Raw genomic sequence first — 16,077 nt, 5'->3', positions numbered from 1 at the left:
AAAAATGTCCATAAAATTTTGCATTGGCAAACATTTCTTTATCACATGATTTATAGATCATACAATCTTACCACTGAATTTCTTGCATCATAATGTATTTGTTCAATACTCCATGTACAATACAACATAATTGGTACGTCCTGTCATCCTAATTATGTCAATCCATACATGATTTTTTTTTTTTTTGTTCTTCAATTTGACAGGTTTAAGAAAAAGTGAAGCAATTCAATATGCATATTAGTTCACACTTTCAAAAATGTCTTTCCTTTCCTGTTCAATTTGTGGTTAACATACCAGTATTCTAAATTGTGGGATTGAAGATATTGGGAAGTTTTCAGCAAATAATTATGGTCAGTGAGTGTATTTGAAGAAACAAAAAGATGTAGCGTTCTTTTTCTTTGGTAAAGCTGCACAGAAATGCAGTATGAAGCTTTGTCAGAGTCATTTACAAATTTCACATTTCAAGGAAATTCACTCCATGGTTGTTACATTTAAATCAACTTAGAACAGGTTTGGTTCATCTTATATTGAATATGTAATAATACCTTTTCTGCCTACATCATGAACTGAACAATTTGATTGCACAGGTTTTAAAAAAGTATTATTACATTTCCATCTACATCACAAATATTACAATTCGATTGGAAAGGTTTTTCCAAATCAAATTGTACATCCATTAAAAACTGCAAACTATTGAAAAGCATTGTGATTGAGCAAGAGCTCACAAAGGGAAAGCTAGATCCTACATCATGAAAATAATATTATGTGAACGTGGGTGCTACTTCAATTTAAACTTGTCTGAATGGTACACCACAAGATTCACCGAGACGTCATCTTCAGATGTTAGGATTTAACAAGATAAGAAAGGATCTAAGTATTTATATACAGTAGGCTTGCGGATGCACCATGTGAGAGAGAGGGATGCCTGAAAAGGACTCTCGGTAATCTTTCTTGAGGGTGTGTAGTCCTGAAAAGGATTGCCAAGTATTGCCAATTTGATGAGGAAAGACCTAAACCATTCAGTCGTTCATATCAAATCAGTGAAGAATATATCATAGGGTTTTGAACCCCTCACATCAAAGAGTCATTCCGATTCTCCAACAACATTTGATCCATGGTAGAATTCTCTGCAGTACATCACTTACTAATAATTTCATTCTCTTTATATAATCTTTCTGGATGGAACTTGATGAATTTCAGTCGATGCAGAGATGCACAGAATGTCTCAGTTTACAATAATACTGTCATTATAGATCTATTCAATGATTTTCAAACGGCCTGATCCAACAGTTCAGACGGACGTGAATCGTGATACAAAGTCTACCAGAGTCCTGACTGGTCGGCCTGCAAACAAGAATGAAAAATATAGAGGAAAATGTAATATGCACAAGACAGCTCTACATTCCAAGCTTGACATTTGGAGATGAGACAGTAAACCACTTTTAAAAATTCAGCATGAGCGAAATAAAATGCGTGGGTGTAGTGTCCTTCACATTCCCGCATCTTATAGCACAGATCAGAGTGTACACATAGGGGCCATGTTGCATATAGCTGTTTTTATCCCCTTTGCACGTTGGGAACTGTTTGTAATGTTTGTATAAGAGTGCAGGGAAACCCTGGTTTAGTGGTCCACCTGCACAGGGTCACAATAATTCAGTTTGCTCTTCTCACATTAGGGATAGGAATAAACTTGAAAAGATTGATCATTCATACCTGACATTCCCTTTCCAAGGTAAGGAATTTCATCTTTGTTCTGCATGACACCTGCTATATCTAGATGGGCCCATTTAGTATTGTCCGTCACAAACTCGCGGAGGAATGCTGCTGCTGTGCAACTCCCACCAGACCTACAGGTTAAATTAAAAAAAATGTTCATCAGCTACATTTGCAATTACTACAACATTTTTAATCCAATGAACCCCTACAACATTGTTGTTCTTTTATTTTGCTAACTCGGTTGAGGCCACAGTCATCATCAAGCATTGACTCTTACGACATGTGGTCTCCTGCTTTTTCCTTTGTAAGAAACTTGTATTTTAACTAGAAACATATTTTGTCAAACTTACATGTTATTCATTATATTTATTTGTATGATGTTTCTTTGTATTGATATGAAAAAGTGGAAATAAAACAAAACAAACAAACAACATCATCACCAAGAACATCCAACCACCTTTTCAAAAGACCACCCCAACGAGCCCTTATAATAAAATTTTTGCAAACAGGAAGTAAGCTGGCTGTACATTACAAATCTAAGAAATTTAAAAAAATAAAATAATTTATTAAAAAAATTATTTAAAAATAAATATTTTTAAAAAATTATTAAAGAAAAAAATCTATATAAGTAATACGCTAAGGCTCCGCGGGGGGCGCGACGTCTCGGCGAGCCTTTGTATTCTATTGTTTTTTAATGAGATCGCCGACCCAAGTTGGTGCGGCTATCTCCTCCTGAACCCTGCCCTCGGGGTACCCGTGCCCGGTGCCATTGTCCGCGGGAGAGTCTACTCTGTGGAATTGGCTATACTCCGCCCGAGGTCCTCCTCCGTGTCGACGTCCAGGGCGAAAACAGACGCGACATGCATAATGCACGATATGCGTGACGACAGAGATACCTCATGGATATTCAACATGACATCCGTAGACACACGACCGATGACTATCCACTCACATTAAGTTGCGTATTAAATGCACGATATACAGGGTCGGGATTACCCGAGTAAAGCATCTTTCTATAGGATATCCTTTGTAGTAGCTGCACAAGCAACAGAGATACACACGAAGCTTCCCGTCCACGTCCAAACTTAGAGACCTATTTCCATCATTATTGCCGCGATTTTTATATAGTTTTCGTGAATGGAGGTATGAAATCAAAGCTTATTTTGTGATTATGACGGTTAATGTATACTACATTTTGATTATCATTTTCTAAAGGAAAGTTTTCACAAGAAAACCATTGGACTGACAGTTCTGTCGCAAGCTGCCTTCAGTCCTCACACATACAGAACACACAGTGCAGTGTAACACCGGCACCATGCACCGCAGGCGTCCGAGGCCTGCGGCGTCGGTGTTCGAGCTGTCTGGAGTTACGCTGGAGTGTGTGTGAGTTCAGCTGAGCTGAGCTCGAGTCGAAGAGATTCGACACTTTGAAATTGTTATCTGTTGGTTTGCATCATTATTGCCGCGATTTCAATATAGTTTCGTGAATAGATTTACGAAACCTGAGCTTAGAATTAGTAAAAGTATTACTAATGTCTACGTTTTTAAACGACTGTCTGATTTTCTTGTGAAAATTTTACTTTGAAAAATGATTATCGAAATTCATGGTCAGAAATAATCACAATCTAGGGTCTATTAATTATGTTACAGTTCTTGCATCAAATCAATGCATGAAAACTTAGTTATTGAACTAGAAAAATGTTGTTTTTTTTTAAATAGGCAATTAGACCTATGAAGTATTAAGCCTGAAACCTTCGCCTACTAAACAAATCTCAACAAAGTGTAGGCCTATCCTTTTATGAATTAATGAAAAAGTAGCCCCAGAAAAAAGAGCCCCCGAAAGTTGAAAAAGTAGCCCCCGAAAATTTCCCAAAAATTTGAAATGGAGCCCCCGTAATGAAAAAACTTAATTTTTTGCCTGCGCCCCCCCCCCTCTAGAATCCCGCGGATTTCCGCGCGTCCTGAGTTGAGTGTATATATAATATAGGCGTGGGGTCCACGGGTTTCAAGGGGCCATAAACCCCCGAAAGCTTGGGGGGTTTAGGCGTTTAATTAGGGTCAGATGAGCATATTTTTAATACTTTATTTGTGACACTTGCGGGTCACTAATTGGCGTGGGGTCAATACGTAGAGTTGCGTAGTGTTGCGTACCAACTACGCTGGCCTATACATTACTATATGCTGAGGGACGGAAAGAGGTACGCAAGATGAACGAAAACAATTCAAAATGTTTAATTTTTTTCGCGTAGTTTCGGCGTAGAAACTTGACGCAGAAAGTACGCCTTTTTACGCAACACTACGCTACTCGACTACGCAACAGTACGCTACCCTACGCCAGATCGTCAAAGCAGTAAAAGCTTTCTACACAGTAAGCAACCATAAGCAAACCTGTACGCCAGCCTACGCATAACCTACGCAGGGACTATTTTCCCATTAATACGCAGCCTAATTTCTGCGTAGTCGGTACGCCACACTACGGAACTCTACGCAGTTCCAGTGGCTTATAGAATAACTACAGGTACAGTTGGATCGTTTTTTTTTTTTTTATATGAGGCCAAATTAAAAAAAAAACATGTTTAGCGTCCTATTTTTTCGAAAAATGGGAAGGAGGAGGCCCTTTTTTTTCTTTTTTTTTCTTTCAAAATGGCCGCTCCGTACATTTTCCCTGACACTCTGGCTATTTTTCAAGATGGCGGCCGACAATTTTTTTTTTCTTTTTTAAAATCAGAAATACATTTTAGCAGTGCTTTTCATGTTTTTTTTCTTTCAAAAAATAAAAAAATTAAAATTAAAAAAAATAAAAATAGGAAGCGGCCCCCAAAAAGGAAGCAGGCGGGGACGCTGTTTTTTTTTCTTTCAAAAAAAAAAAAAAAAAAAAAATATTAAACAATTCCAAAAAAATTTAATTTTCTTTTTTTTTAAATAAAAAAAAAAAAAAAAAAAAAAAAAAAAAATAGGAGGCGGCCCCCAAAAAGGAAGCAGGCGGGGACGCTGTTTTTTTTTCTTTCAAAAAAAAAAAAAAAAAATTCAAAAAAAATTCAAAAAAATTTCAAAAAAAAAAAAAAAGGAGGCGGTCCCCAAAAAGGAAACGGGCGGGGACGCTAAACATGTATATTTTTATAATGGCCTGAATGGCAAATAAAGTTCTTGGTGGTTTTAATTTAGGCATTCTCTCTATATCTATTTACACCCCCCGCCCCCCTCTAGAATCCCGCGGATTTCCGCGGGTCCTGCTAGTAATAATAATAAAATGTCAAGATGGAGATGTCAGAGGCTCTTAGTTTTGATGATGTGCTAAACACTTCATAGTACATTGCATGGTACACGAAAGTTTGAGATACGCACCTGCTGTATTTTCCAATATTGCTAACATCAGCTAGATGAGCTTCTGTAACCTGTTTGGTATAGTGATTGAACAATGGCATCCTCCACACACGATCTCCTGTTGATACGCTAGCCTGCAATCGACAAAAAATGCAATTACACTCATTCACTGTTGTTTCAGTCAAATCATATAACATGCTCTATAGGGGATTCTGGAACGCTTACTGTATCCCTGGACAACAACCCGAGAGATCTGCCCCCAGAAAACTACCACTTTAGAAGAAGAAATAACAAGAATTATCCCTTTGAACAACTACCCACTGAGCAAGTACCCTCAGAAAACTACCCCTTAGTTAAACTAACACTGAGGACAATTACAACCTGGGGCCGTTTCTCAAAACCGTTTTAAGTCTAACTTCTTAGACATCCCACGGAAACATGTGTCATAGAACCAACACACGTTTCTAAGGGATGTCCACAAACTTAGACTTATGATTTCGAGTAACTGGCCCCAGGATAACAACCCCCTAGACATTACCCCCTGGAAAACAACTTCTCAGGAAAATTACCCCCATGACAACTGCCCAGACAACCACTTCCAAGGACAATTACCTCCAGAAAAAGCCCCCCTGGACTCAACTGCATCATTCAAGTCATATACAAATATAGAGATTTAAATATTGGCAAATTCCTGGAGAAATTTCAAGCCAGAAATGAATAACTGATATTCATATTTTAGACTCACTTGTTGAAGCATGTCCCATACTTGTTGTGAATTAGTGAAAACACCAGTAGCAGCTGAGCCTAAGGCTACATCAATAGCACCTGCAAAGTAACATAATCAAGGTCAAACCTACTTTAGCAATCACTAGCAGAAAAGAGACCACCTGTATACATACAATCAATATATTTTGTTTTCAAGTGAACAGTGTTTCCTTTTCAATATTCATATTCATATTCAAGGAAACTGTATGTGAAGACCACTCACCTACAATGGACATCGTCTTGTACCCCTTGAAAGGTCTTTGTATAGAGGTATCACTTTACCTGAACAAAAGCTTGGCACGCTGGGATAAATATTACGTCACTGATTGACTTATTAGTTCCCAGGTTCGTACATTGCCGAAAATTGTGTGATGGCATCTTGATATATTAATATTGAGAATTCCTCATTTTCCATTCTTCAAAGATAAATGTTGATGCTGAAAGGCATTTTAATAATCTGAAACCATGCAGGACAGTACTGTCTTTACAATCTCGTCTAGTGGGAAATTGGCTGCAATGCACAAAATCTGTAGGTGCCTCTAGATCAAACGAAGACTCTCTTGTAAGAATGACTGAAACAGCCTTCTGTCTTCAAGATGGCAAAACCTGTATGTTTTTCACAGCTTATCCCCTACTTGTTGACTAGCATACTTATATGCATATATGACTTAAAGAAACTTACCAGTGAGTGTAGCTAAATCTATGACAACTGTAGGCTTGAAACTAGTGGTTGCATAACATAGCGCATCAGCTAGTAGTAATCTCCCTTCAGCATCAGTGTTGTCAACCTAATGAAACAGGGAAACAAAGATTACAAGGGCTTATAAATACTTTGCAGGCACAAAACCTTTTCAGTCAATATACGATCTCAATCATCTGTACTTGAGACTAGCTATGATGAAACCATGCACTGTAGCAGTTCAGTGACTGCTGCAAGAAGGTTAGATTGGAAGCAATCCATTTTGTTTATCATTTATCGTTCGTTCGTGTCTCCTTAGATCAAGATTAATGTATCTTGATTTTCGGAGTAGTTGCTACAACCGGCCGTGTCAGACACGTTGCCCCGGGGTGCGAGATAGGACTCTTGTAGCGTGCCCCCATTTGAAACAATTATACAAAAAATAACAGTTAAATTACATTTAATTAATAGTATGAAACTATCAAAATTACTCTCAAAAGTGCATGATAAGCAATCCCAAATAACTTGAAGTCAGTTTCTCTCAAAATGGAAGTTCATTATCAGAACTCTTCATGAGTCTTAATCAATTGATGCAATGCTTTATCACATGCTTCATCGACACTTGCTCTGAATTTTAGGGGAGTGTTTCACAAAGACTAAGATCAACTTTAAGTTGGACTTAACTATTGCAGGCTGTTCATGCCACTGTTTGCTCTCACCATTTACTGGCATTGGTCTCTCAATTGGCGTACAAATCATGGTCACAAATCTACAGAATTTACATTTTTTGATGATTCATTATTGAAGGAAAAAATATTATCTAAGTTCATAATGGTGAGAGCAAACAGTGGCATGAACAGCCTGCCATGGTTAAGTCCAACTTAAAGTCGATCTTAGTCTTTGTGAAACACTCCCCAGGAGAAGTAAGATAATGGTTTTAGATTGTATGACTCATGCTCTGGCAATACACTGAATAAACTGTAGTCTTACCTGTATAGTCTTGCCATTCATGGCTGTGACTACATCACCCGGTCTGACTGCTGACCCATTGACCATGTTCTCACACAGCGGTATCAAGCCAACCACATTGACCGGTAACTCTAGTCTAGCCATGGCAAACATAGCCGCTAAGACGTTAGCTGCTCCTCCCATGTCACCTCTCATCAGGTCCATGCCTGCTGCTGGCTTGATTGATATTCCTCCACTGACATACAAAGAAAACACCACAAAGACAGTGCATTGTTTAAGAACAAGAAAAAACACCACTGAAAATGTGTATCAAAGAAGATAACATTTTCAATTTCAACAAAAACAACAAGATTTATATTCATATTTGTACAAATGACCCTGAATAATAGATATCGTAACTGCAAAAGTGATTTTTAAAAGGAAAAAAAAACTAAATGTAAAACAAATAAATTAAACGTAATTAATACTTCTTTAATACTAGAAACACCTAGAGAAAGATTTGATGAATATTTGGAAGTCATAAGTCCTATTAAGTCATATAACTTGTAGCAAACTTACGATCTCCTATCTCGTTCCCAAAGAACTGTGATTGATATCAATCTCAAGGTAATTTGCATTTGATGGTCTTTTGAAAATCTTAATTTTCTTATTATTTCTGATGTTCTCATACTTTCACTGAGCTCTTTTTGCAATTCTTCTGCTGTCATCCACACAAACTTAACACCAATGGCTGGGCTAGCTGCTAACCTTACAAGCCAATCTCAAGTACAGGCCAGCATCATTTATTAAAGTCAGCATTTTCCCTCTTACCAGGGATTGCTGACTTTTGGCCACGACACTCCCTCCCTCCCCTTCTTTGTCCTAAAGCATCCTCTTCATTAAGATCAACCTTACTGTTTAATTTCTTCACCATATCTTTCCTTAAAATATATGGTCTTCCTTTCCCTCTTATGCCATCCACTTCCAAATCCAAAACTTTATTCACAGGTCCATCATCTTCCCTTCTCAACACATGACCAATCCATCTCAATCCATTTCTCTTTACCGCTTCTACCACAGTTTCTTCCAGGCCCAACCTTTCCATGAGCTCACTTGCGTTCTTTCTATTGGACAGTTTCACACCACACATCTTCCGTACCATGGCTCTTCGGTTCTCCTCAAGATACATTCTTCTATTGTCTTTACATTACAAGTTTATGAACCACATACCATCGTTGTTCTAACCAAAGCCTTATAGATCTTGCCTTGTTATGATGAGAGGCAAGATCTATAAGGCTTGTGTTAGAAAATAGATCTTGCCTTTTATCCTCATCATAATATAAGAAAATATATTCTCACAGGAACAAACCAAACCGACACTGATTATCCAACACTACAAATAAATTATATTTATCACGTATAAGAGTTGAGTTATTAGTAAAGAAAAATGAAAAAATCAAGCTAGTAGGCGCCTAGTAGTTCCGACACAGACTCATAAGAGTTGTGTTACCTGTGTATTTGATTACCACCAATATTTCATTAGGAAGTTATATATTTTTCTGATCCACAAAACATGAAGCTAGGATCTGGAAATGCAATCCCATCACCACAACTCAATAAGAGCCTGAATTCATACAGACTACTACTTCATACCTGTCAAACGTGACTCCTTTACCGATCAGGACCAGAGGATCCACACCCTGGGGTGCACCGTTGTACCTCACATCCATGAATATGGGGGGTTCATCTGACCCCTTGGCCACGCTCAGGAAAGCACCCATCTTCTTATCCGCTGCCCACTTCCTTGAGCTGATTGAACAAAACAATGAATAAAATAATAATATTCCACTTTTACATAGCGCTTAAAAGTAAAGACCATTATTGGAAACGCCCCAATTTCAAAAAATGAAATGGAAGCTCTTATTACCAATCATGTGAAAGAATATTTTTTGACTAATACATGATGATAAAAATTTTGCCGGGAAACCGCCTACTAATTGATATATTTGGTAAATTAGTTTATCTATTGGACTGTGAGAGATAAACGCATGTGTCGCGCACGTGTGCGTAGTCCCATATACATCTTTCTCTGTACAGTGCTTGTAACTTTACGAAGACTGGGCCAAATTTCTTATCATTTTGATGATTCCAGAACCTTGCAATACACACCAATACTTATATGCTAGATGATCAACCTTTTCTGATCGATTCCACAACATTTCTTTCACAATGCAATCGCATGACCATAACTGGTCTTTATCTTTAATACAAATGTCTCTAAGCGCTTTACAGATAGATATACTATTACCCCGGTCATTGGATTCAAAACTTGCCCGCACACACTGTTTGCAAAATCTCCACTCCCTGGGGACCATTCCAACCAGGCGTTACTTGATGCTCAAACACTGTTTGACCAACGAATGACGGTCGCATCCTACCGGGTACCCATTTAACATCTGGGTGGAGAGTAGCAAGTGCAGGTTAATATCTTGCCAAAGGATATTAGTGCTGTGTGCCCCGCTTAGTAACACCTTTAACCATCAAGGGATTAATACTGATCAAAGTTAAAGTTTGCATCTTCTAAACTCATTCTTTTGGAGTATACAAAAGATGGCAGAGCATAAGGAGCCCAGTTTCAGTTTGCGCACACTGTCTTTATCTTTGCCTAACAGTTCACCCCATAATCCAACTACAACTAAATACGGTTTTAAATGAGATTCCAAATATGTGAAACTTTCCTGAATGACGTTTCAAAGAGTGATGTGAGTAGTAACTTTGAGATCTGGGAGTACAGCAACTCATAAAATCAGACTAGTATGCACCCAAAGGAATCCTTCTTGTTTGCCTAGAAGTATGATTAACGTGTGAATGCTGTCTTACTGTGCCTGGATAGTGATGGGTAGATCTGTGCGCTGTCTCTTGTTGTGAGCTATCTCTGAGAATGATGTTGGAGTGAGTTTATTAGCTGGCATCTCCATCAAGGTACGAGCAAAGTTCTGAGCGTTGGCCAGAGTCTCCCCTCTCCTCCAGCCATCGTGATACTCAGAACTACAAATCATTCAAAGAAAGAAAAATGGATAGTTTAAACCCGTTTTAGCAACCACCTGTATATAAAGATCACCTGCCTATGGGGATATCTTTGTGTCCCTTCAAGAGACTTCAAGACTGCCTATAAAGATCACTTTCCATGTCTTTTTTGAGAGGTCCTTGCATACAGGTTCAGTGTACATGTATAAGGCAGTTGTTGTATAGGTCATATTATAGCAAGCTTTTAGTTATGTGCATAGGAACCTGGTGTTATCCTGATAAGACATTGAGAGGCAGAAAGGTCTTGACTCTGTGTTAAATGGTATTAATTAATACCCTTCTGGCACTGAACAGATATTTCGATCACATTAGTTACATTTGGTACTAACTGTTCATTATAAAAATGGCTCAACATAAACTACAGCACTGAAGAGATGCAAACATTACCCAACCCTGGTTCAAAATGACTATTCCTCAAGAGAGCAGTACAACACAATGGCATAACGTAATACTTGTAATAAGACTCTAAGCACTGAAGAGATGCAAACATTACCCAACCCTGGTTCAAAATGACTATTCCTCAAGAGAGCAGTACAACACAATGGCACAACGTAATACTTGTAATAAGACTCACCTGTTATCTTCATTGAGGAGTGATATGTTGATTTTAGGTTTCCTACTGGATTCAGCTTTCAGCTCATCATACTCAAATACTGACAAGAGAGATCCTTCGGCAGCAGCTATGAAGCAAACATCACCAAAATCATATTAGTCATATATGAATCAAACAGGAAGTGATATAACCTGTTATATACCTCACTTTAGAAATCCAGCCATCTGATTGGTCGAAATGGGAGTCGTAATTTTAGCCATTCCCGTAAAGATTTGGTAGATTTTTGTTTCAATTCGGCATATAAAAGACATATCGACTGCTTTAATATTTGAGGTCTGGCTGCTTTATATGCTCTCGGGAACTAGCAGATCCCGAGAGCATATAAAGCAGCCAGACCTCGAATATTAAAGCAGTCGATATCTCTATAATAGAGCAGTCTTCAAAGTGAGAGCTCCCTGAAAGACCCTGATTAAATAGATATTGAAAGTTAATGGGCTTACATGTATGTAATGAATCTATCCATAGCTACTTATTCCCTTTGATGGGGCATACACATACAATGTTAAATCCTACCATGACAGGGGAGGGGGAATAATTTGGGAAATTCCTTTAAAAAGTGTTTGGAACACAAATTGACTAATAAAACATAACATAACAAAAATCTCACAACATAACAAACTTAACAGGAAACATTTTCGTCCATTTTTTAATAAAAATTTAAAACCTGATGGTGTGCTTACATTTGTTTTTACAATTGGGATTACCAAAGCAAATTAGTCTTGAGATGAAAATTCTAATTTGTTCAACATGGTGTTAGACCTAGGGTGGGGTTTAACTGGATTAGTAGAATGCAGATCTTGCAGTTTTTTTTGCTCAAGGCAACTTACAGACCATAGTCAAGGAAAACATACAAGTGAAGCAAACTTTAGTGCAACACACTTTATGCCTGAAACGTTCCACCACTTATAAGCTGTTCCAAGCAATTTAATATAGATTTCTGCACAAGTGAACAGTTGCTATTTAAAAGGCAACCTATTACCATTAATTATCATTTGCAACTCAATAATATCGAAAGGCCATTACCTTCAGCGTCACTGCATGGATCTACTATTACTGTCTTGCAGCCAACATCTCGTAACTGTCTAACCCCCGTTGCCACAGCAGTTCGGATATTCTCTCTTCCCTCGTCTACTCCTTCCAGGTCATTGACTCCAGCAGACTGCTTGCCAAGGCTTACCACGGCAATCTTGCTGAAATCCTAATCATCATATCAAAATAAAACACATCTTGAGATATGGAGTGAAAATAGAACTCAATTTCAGTCGAAAAATTTGCTACGAATCATTGATTGTTTATCATACAATAAATGAGCTGTTAGGACAGCATGGTTTTTATGACATTATGATTACTTACTAAAATGGCAAAAACAGAATATGCACAAACATGTGACAACCCATTCAGGGGGGTGTTTCATAAAGCTGTTCGTAAAGTTACGCACGACTTTACGAACGACTTGAATATGAAGTGCCAGATAGGATGGCCAAATCTTTTCTTGATGTTTTAACAAAGTGTGACTATACATTCCAATAACCTCAATTAAATTATGGCAAAAATTATACTTTGCATTAAGAATGTTTGTCATAGTTAGAATTGTTAATCTACATCTGCACAGTTCAACTTTAGTTAATGCAGTTCAAAATTATTGTGCATCCCATTTGGCTTTTTATACTTAAGTCATTCGTAAAGTCATGCGTAACTTTACGAACAGCTTTATGAAACACCCCCTGGACTGAACTAATCAATCCATCAATCTCTTGTGTCTAAATGCGAGAGTTGCAAACACATGAAATGTTTTGAGTGCAAGCTAAATGTAGCTTCCAAACGTGCATTGCTATTTCAGGAAGGTGACAATTATCTATCTGGGTTGATACAAAGAATATTTAAAAGGTGGAGGAGACACAACAATTAAATTGAGCATCTTTAACTTATTGTACATTTTGAGTTTTGGTAATTGAATTTAAAGATCTCGGAATTAGAAAGATGGAGAACGCTAATCATGTAATTGAAGTGGCATTTCTCTTCTAACATCATCTCATTTAGAGGAGGATATGCAAGCACAATCAAGATGCGATTCAATCTTACCTCATTTAGACCATAGAACACTCTGCCTTTTCCTTTCTTCAAATTTTGACAGTATCTGGAATGAGCAGAGGAAATTTTGAAAAGGAATGTCATGCCTTGACAAGCCTTTTGTCTGGTTATCACCCTATAATTAACTTATATTAGATACAAATGAAAAGAAACATTTCATTGTTCTTTCACTTGAAATTATCCGGAACTTACAACATACAAGAGTCGCAAACTAATGGCTTGACCAATGATAATAAAAGATTGATGTTCATGACTAATATCCTTGGAAATGACAAGAAATAATGAAATACTCATGCATGTGTACAAAATGTATTTGATACCAATGCTTCAATTGAAAAGTACTTAAAGATAAACTCCAGTACTGGTAAAAAAAAATAATAATTCTCACAGAATCAAACGAAACTTACACTGAATGTTCAAGATTACAAATAAATGACATGTGCCAAACAATTTTGGAAGAAAATGTATACTGGCTGAGTAATGAGCATAGAAAGACAAGGAAATCATGGTAGTACTAGCCCCGACACCATGTGTGTTGTCCCATATATAGCTTTCTATGTGAGTGCTTGTTACTTTACCAAGACTCGGTCAAATTTATTATGATTTTGATGACTCCAGAACCTTGCAGTGCACACCAATACTTACATGCTACATGATCAACTGTTTCTGATCCTTTCCACACCTTTTCTTTCACAATGCAATCGCATTACCAGTACTAAAGTTTATCTTTAAGTATAACATACCTGTTCACATGTTCTCCTAATTGACCTTGAGTTCGTTCATTGACCTTTGTTGCCTCTGGTGTAAAGATAACGCCATCACTAGCCTCATCCTCATACACACCTACCACTACACCAGACTACAAATGAGAGAGAGAGAGAGAGAGAACCATGCCATCCATTAGGTGTAATTCTCATGCAAATCTTTAGGGTACCCAAAGGTATCCAATAATCCTAGTCGAGTTTTTACACTATACCTTTTTGTTCCTCGTTATAAACCCCAATGGTTCTTCCTTGCCAATTCACACTACTCCTGATCCTTATCATGGCATGATGCACACACAACGATACAAAATGAATGAATCATCGGGTTAGGATGATGAATCACCCCTTTTTTCCCATCAAAGACTTCTTCAAATTATAAACCAGGACTGGCAGGAGTCAAAATATCTACATTGCAAGTCAAATTGTAACTACTACCTCTTTACATTTCGAAAAAATGTGACCCAGCCCACTGTTTGAATCGTTTTTATATGCGGGCTCTGGAGTTATATTTATAGAGACAGCTGAGCCTGTCTGTAACTCCAGGGAGCTCCGACCCCGGGCCGGTGTCGGAGCCCCCTGGAGCTGGACGGCTGAGCTGTTGTTACTCAGCCAGGCTGAACTCGAGAGTGAGGCGCACGTCTGCGACTGGTACTGGTTCAACTTCATACAAAAAAAGACACACACATCACCCTTTTCAAGTCCAAACTACCATTACCTCAGCATTTACAATAGAAGAGTAGAATCTCCCCCATCTTGGACCATTTAATGAGTGATATCGGCTGTGTAAGATGAGACGTCGACAGAGTCGCATGGAAGCTGCCATCTTGGATGATGCATTTGCGCATGCGTGAAAAAGAGGATCTAGCTAGCTAGACTAGCTCTATCTATATAATTATGTTCACAACTAGGCGTTGTGGCGTGCGCCTGTAATCCAGCTAACAGTGGAAGTTACAAACTAATTCAGCCGAGGACGCAGGTTCGAAACTGAGTCACGTCTTTCGGATGGTGACGTTAAAGGTCGGTCCCCAGACGTAAATAATCATATCTGATTGATACACGTCTGTAAAAACCCAATTACACACACACACATTATGTTCACAAAGTCAGAGAGATAGGAAATCCAACCTTGATAGCAAACTAGTCTACTCTAAAAGAAAGAAAACCAAACCAAAAAATCAGAAAGTAGACTGGTAAAAGTTTCAATTAAATTGGACAAAAAGTGAGAAACTATGAATTTTTGAAACTTTGTATATATATCACCATAAAATATATAGGCTGAGTCGGATGGCCAATTTTTCTGTGATATAGTCATCGAAATCCAAGTTTTTCGTTGGATATAGTGGCGGACAACTTTCCCATTTGTTCCACACAAAATGACTAGGCCTACAATTTCTTTTTTTTTCAAAAACGAATGACTCAGGAGGGTCTTTCTCTTTAGAAGACCTATGATAAATATGCTATCGATATTTGGGTACGGATATTTTTATTTTTTTTTGGCCCTCGAAAATTTGCAAAATGCGCTCAAGGGGGGGGGGGGCCATCTCCTAAAAAAGGTAAAATTCACGTGTTTTTCACAGGAGAGGGCCGGGCCCCCGGCCCCCACCCCCCCCCCCCGGATCCGCCACTGGAGAAGGCACTTGGGAGAAAAACATAAATTACTTATATTTGTCTACACAGGGCAAACTGTGAATATGCTTTGAAAGCTATAGCTCTTGTATCACTTTCAAAAGGAAAAATTACCTGTAACAGTTCCGATGTCTAGAGTTCAGACATCTTAGCTCCTCAGACGCGAATTGGCAGACCAATTTATTACAACCATCCTCATAACACTCTTTCATATAATATCCGTGACTATGTCACAATCCACTGACCCGGAAACTACCGATATACGCAGATTCGTATAGTGATCTCATAATGTGATACATTCATAACTTTCTGTCCGATCTATTTCAAACTTCCTCCATTCTGTTTATCTTATTGCTCTGCTTTCATATTCAAATGAACTTCTTACAGGAGTTGGATTGCCCTTTATAGTGACATAGAGAATATTACAATAAATAATGACCCACTGTACAAGGAGAAAGTGTTTT

General features: G+C 38.0%; 1 protein-coding gene across 1 annotated transcript; it reads right to left on the bottom strand.

Moving 5' to 3' along the window:
* Positions 1-968: 968 nt before the first annotated feature.
* Positions 969-14,847, bottom strand: LOC581093 (cytosol aminopeptidase). Its single transcript, XM_030985654.1, has 13 exons — positions 14,703-14,847; positions 13,967-14,082; positions 13,215-13,269; positions 12,156-12,330; positions 11,094-11,199; positions 10,313-10,480; positions 9,086-9,241; positions 7,475-7,688; positions 6,488-6,593; positions 5,786-5,865; positions 5,062-5,174; positions 1,714-1,847; positions 969-1,344 (listed from the first exon to the last, which is right to left on the bottom strand). Exons 1-13 carry the CDS (start codon positions 14,808-14,810, stop codon positions 1,292-1,294), a joined length of 1,584 nt encoding a protein of 527 aa, XP_030841514.1. The 5' UTR covers positions 14,811-14,847; the 3' UTR covers positions 969-1,291.
* Positions 14,848-16,077: the final 1,230 nt, after the last annotated feature.

The sequence above is a fragment of the Strongylocentrotus purpuratus genome, unplaced genomic scaffold (assembly GCF_000002235.5).
Source record: "Strongylocentrotus purpuratus isolate Spur 01 unplaced genomic scaffold, Spur_5.0 spur5_scaffold_15, whole genome shotgun sequence".
Lineage (NCBI taxonomy): Eukaryota > Metazoa > Echinodermata > Echinoidea > Camarodonta > Strongylocentrotidae > Strongylocentrotus > Strongylocentrotus purpuratus.
Note: the sequence above shows the minus strand (reverse complement) of the source record. Positions and strands in the feature narration are given on the sequence as shown.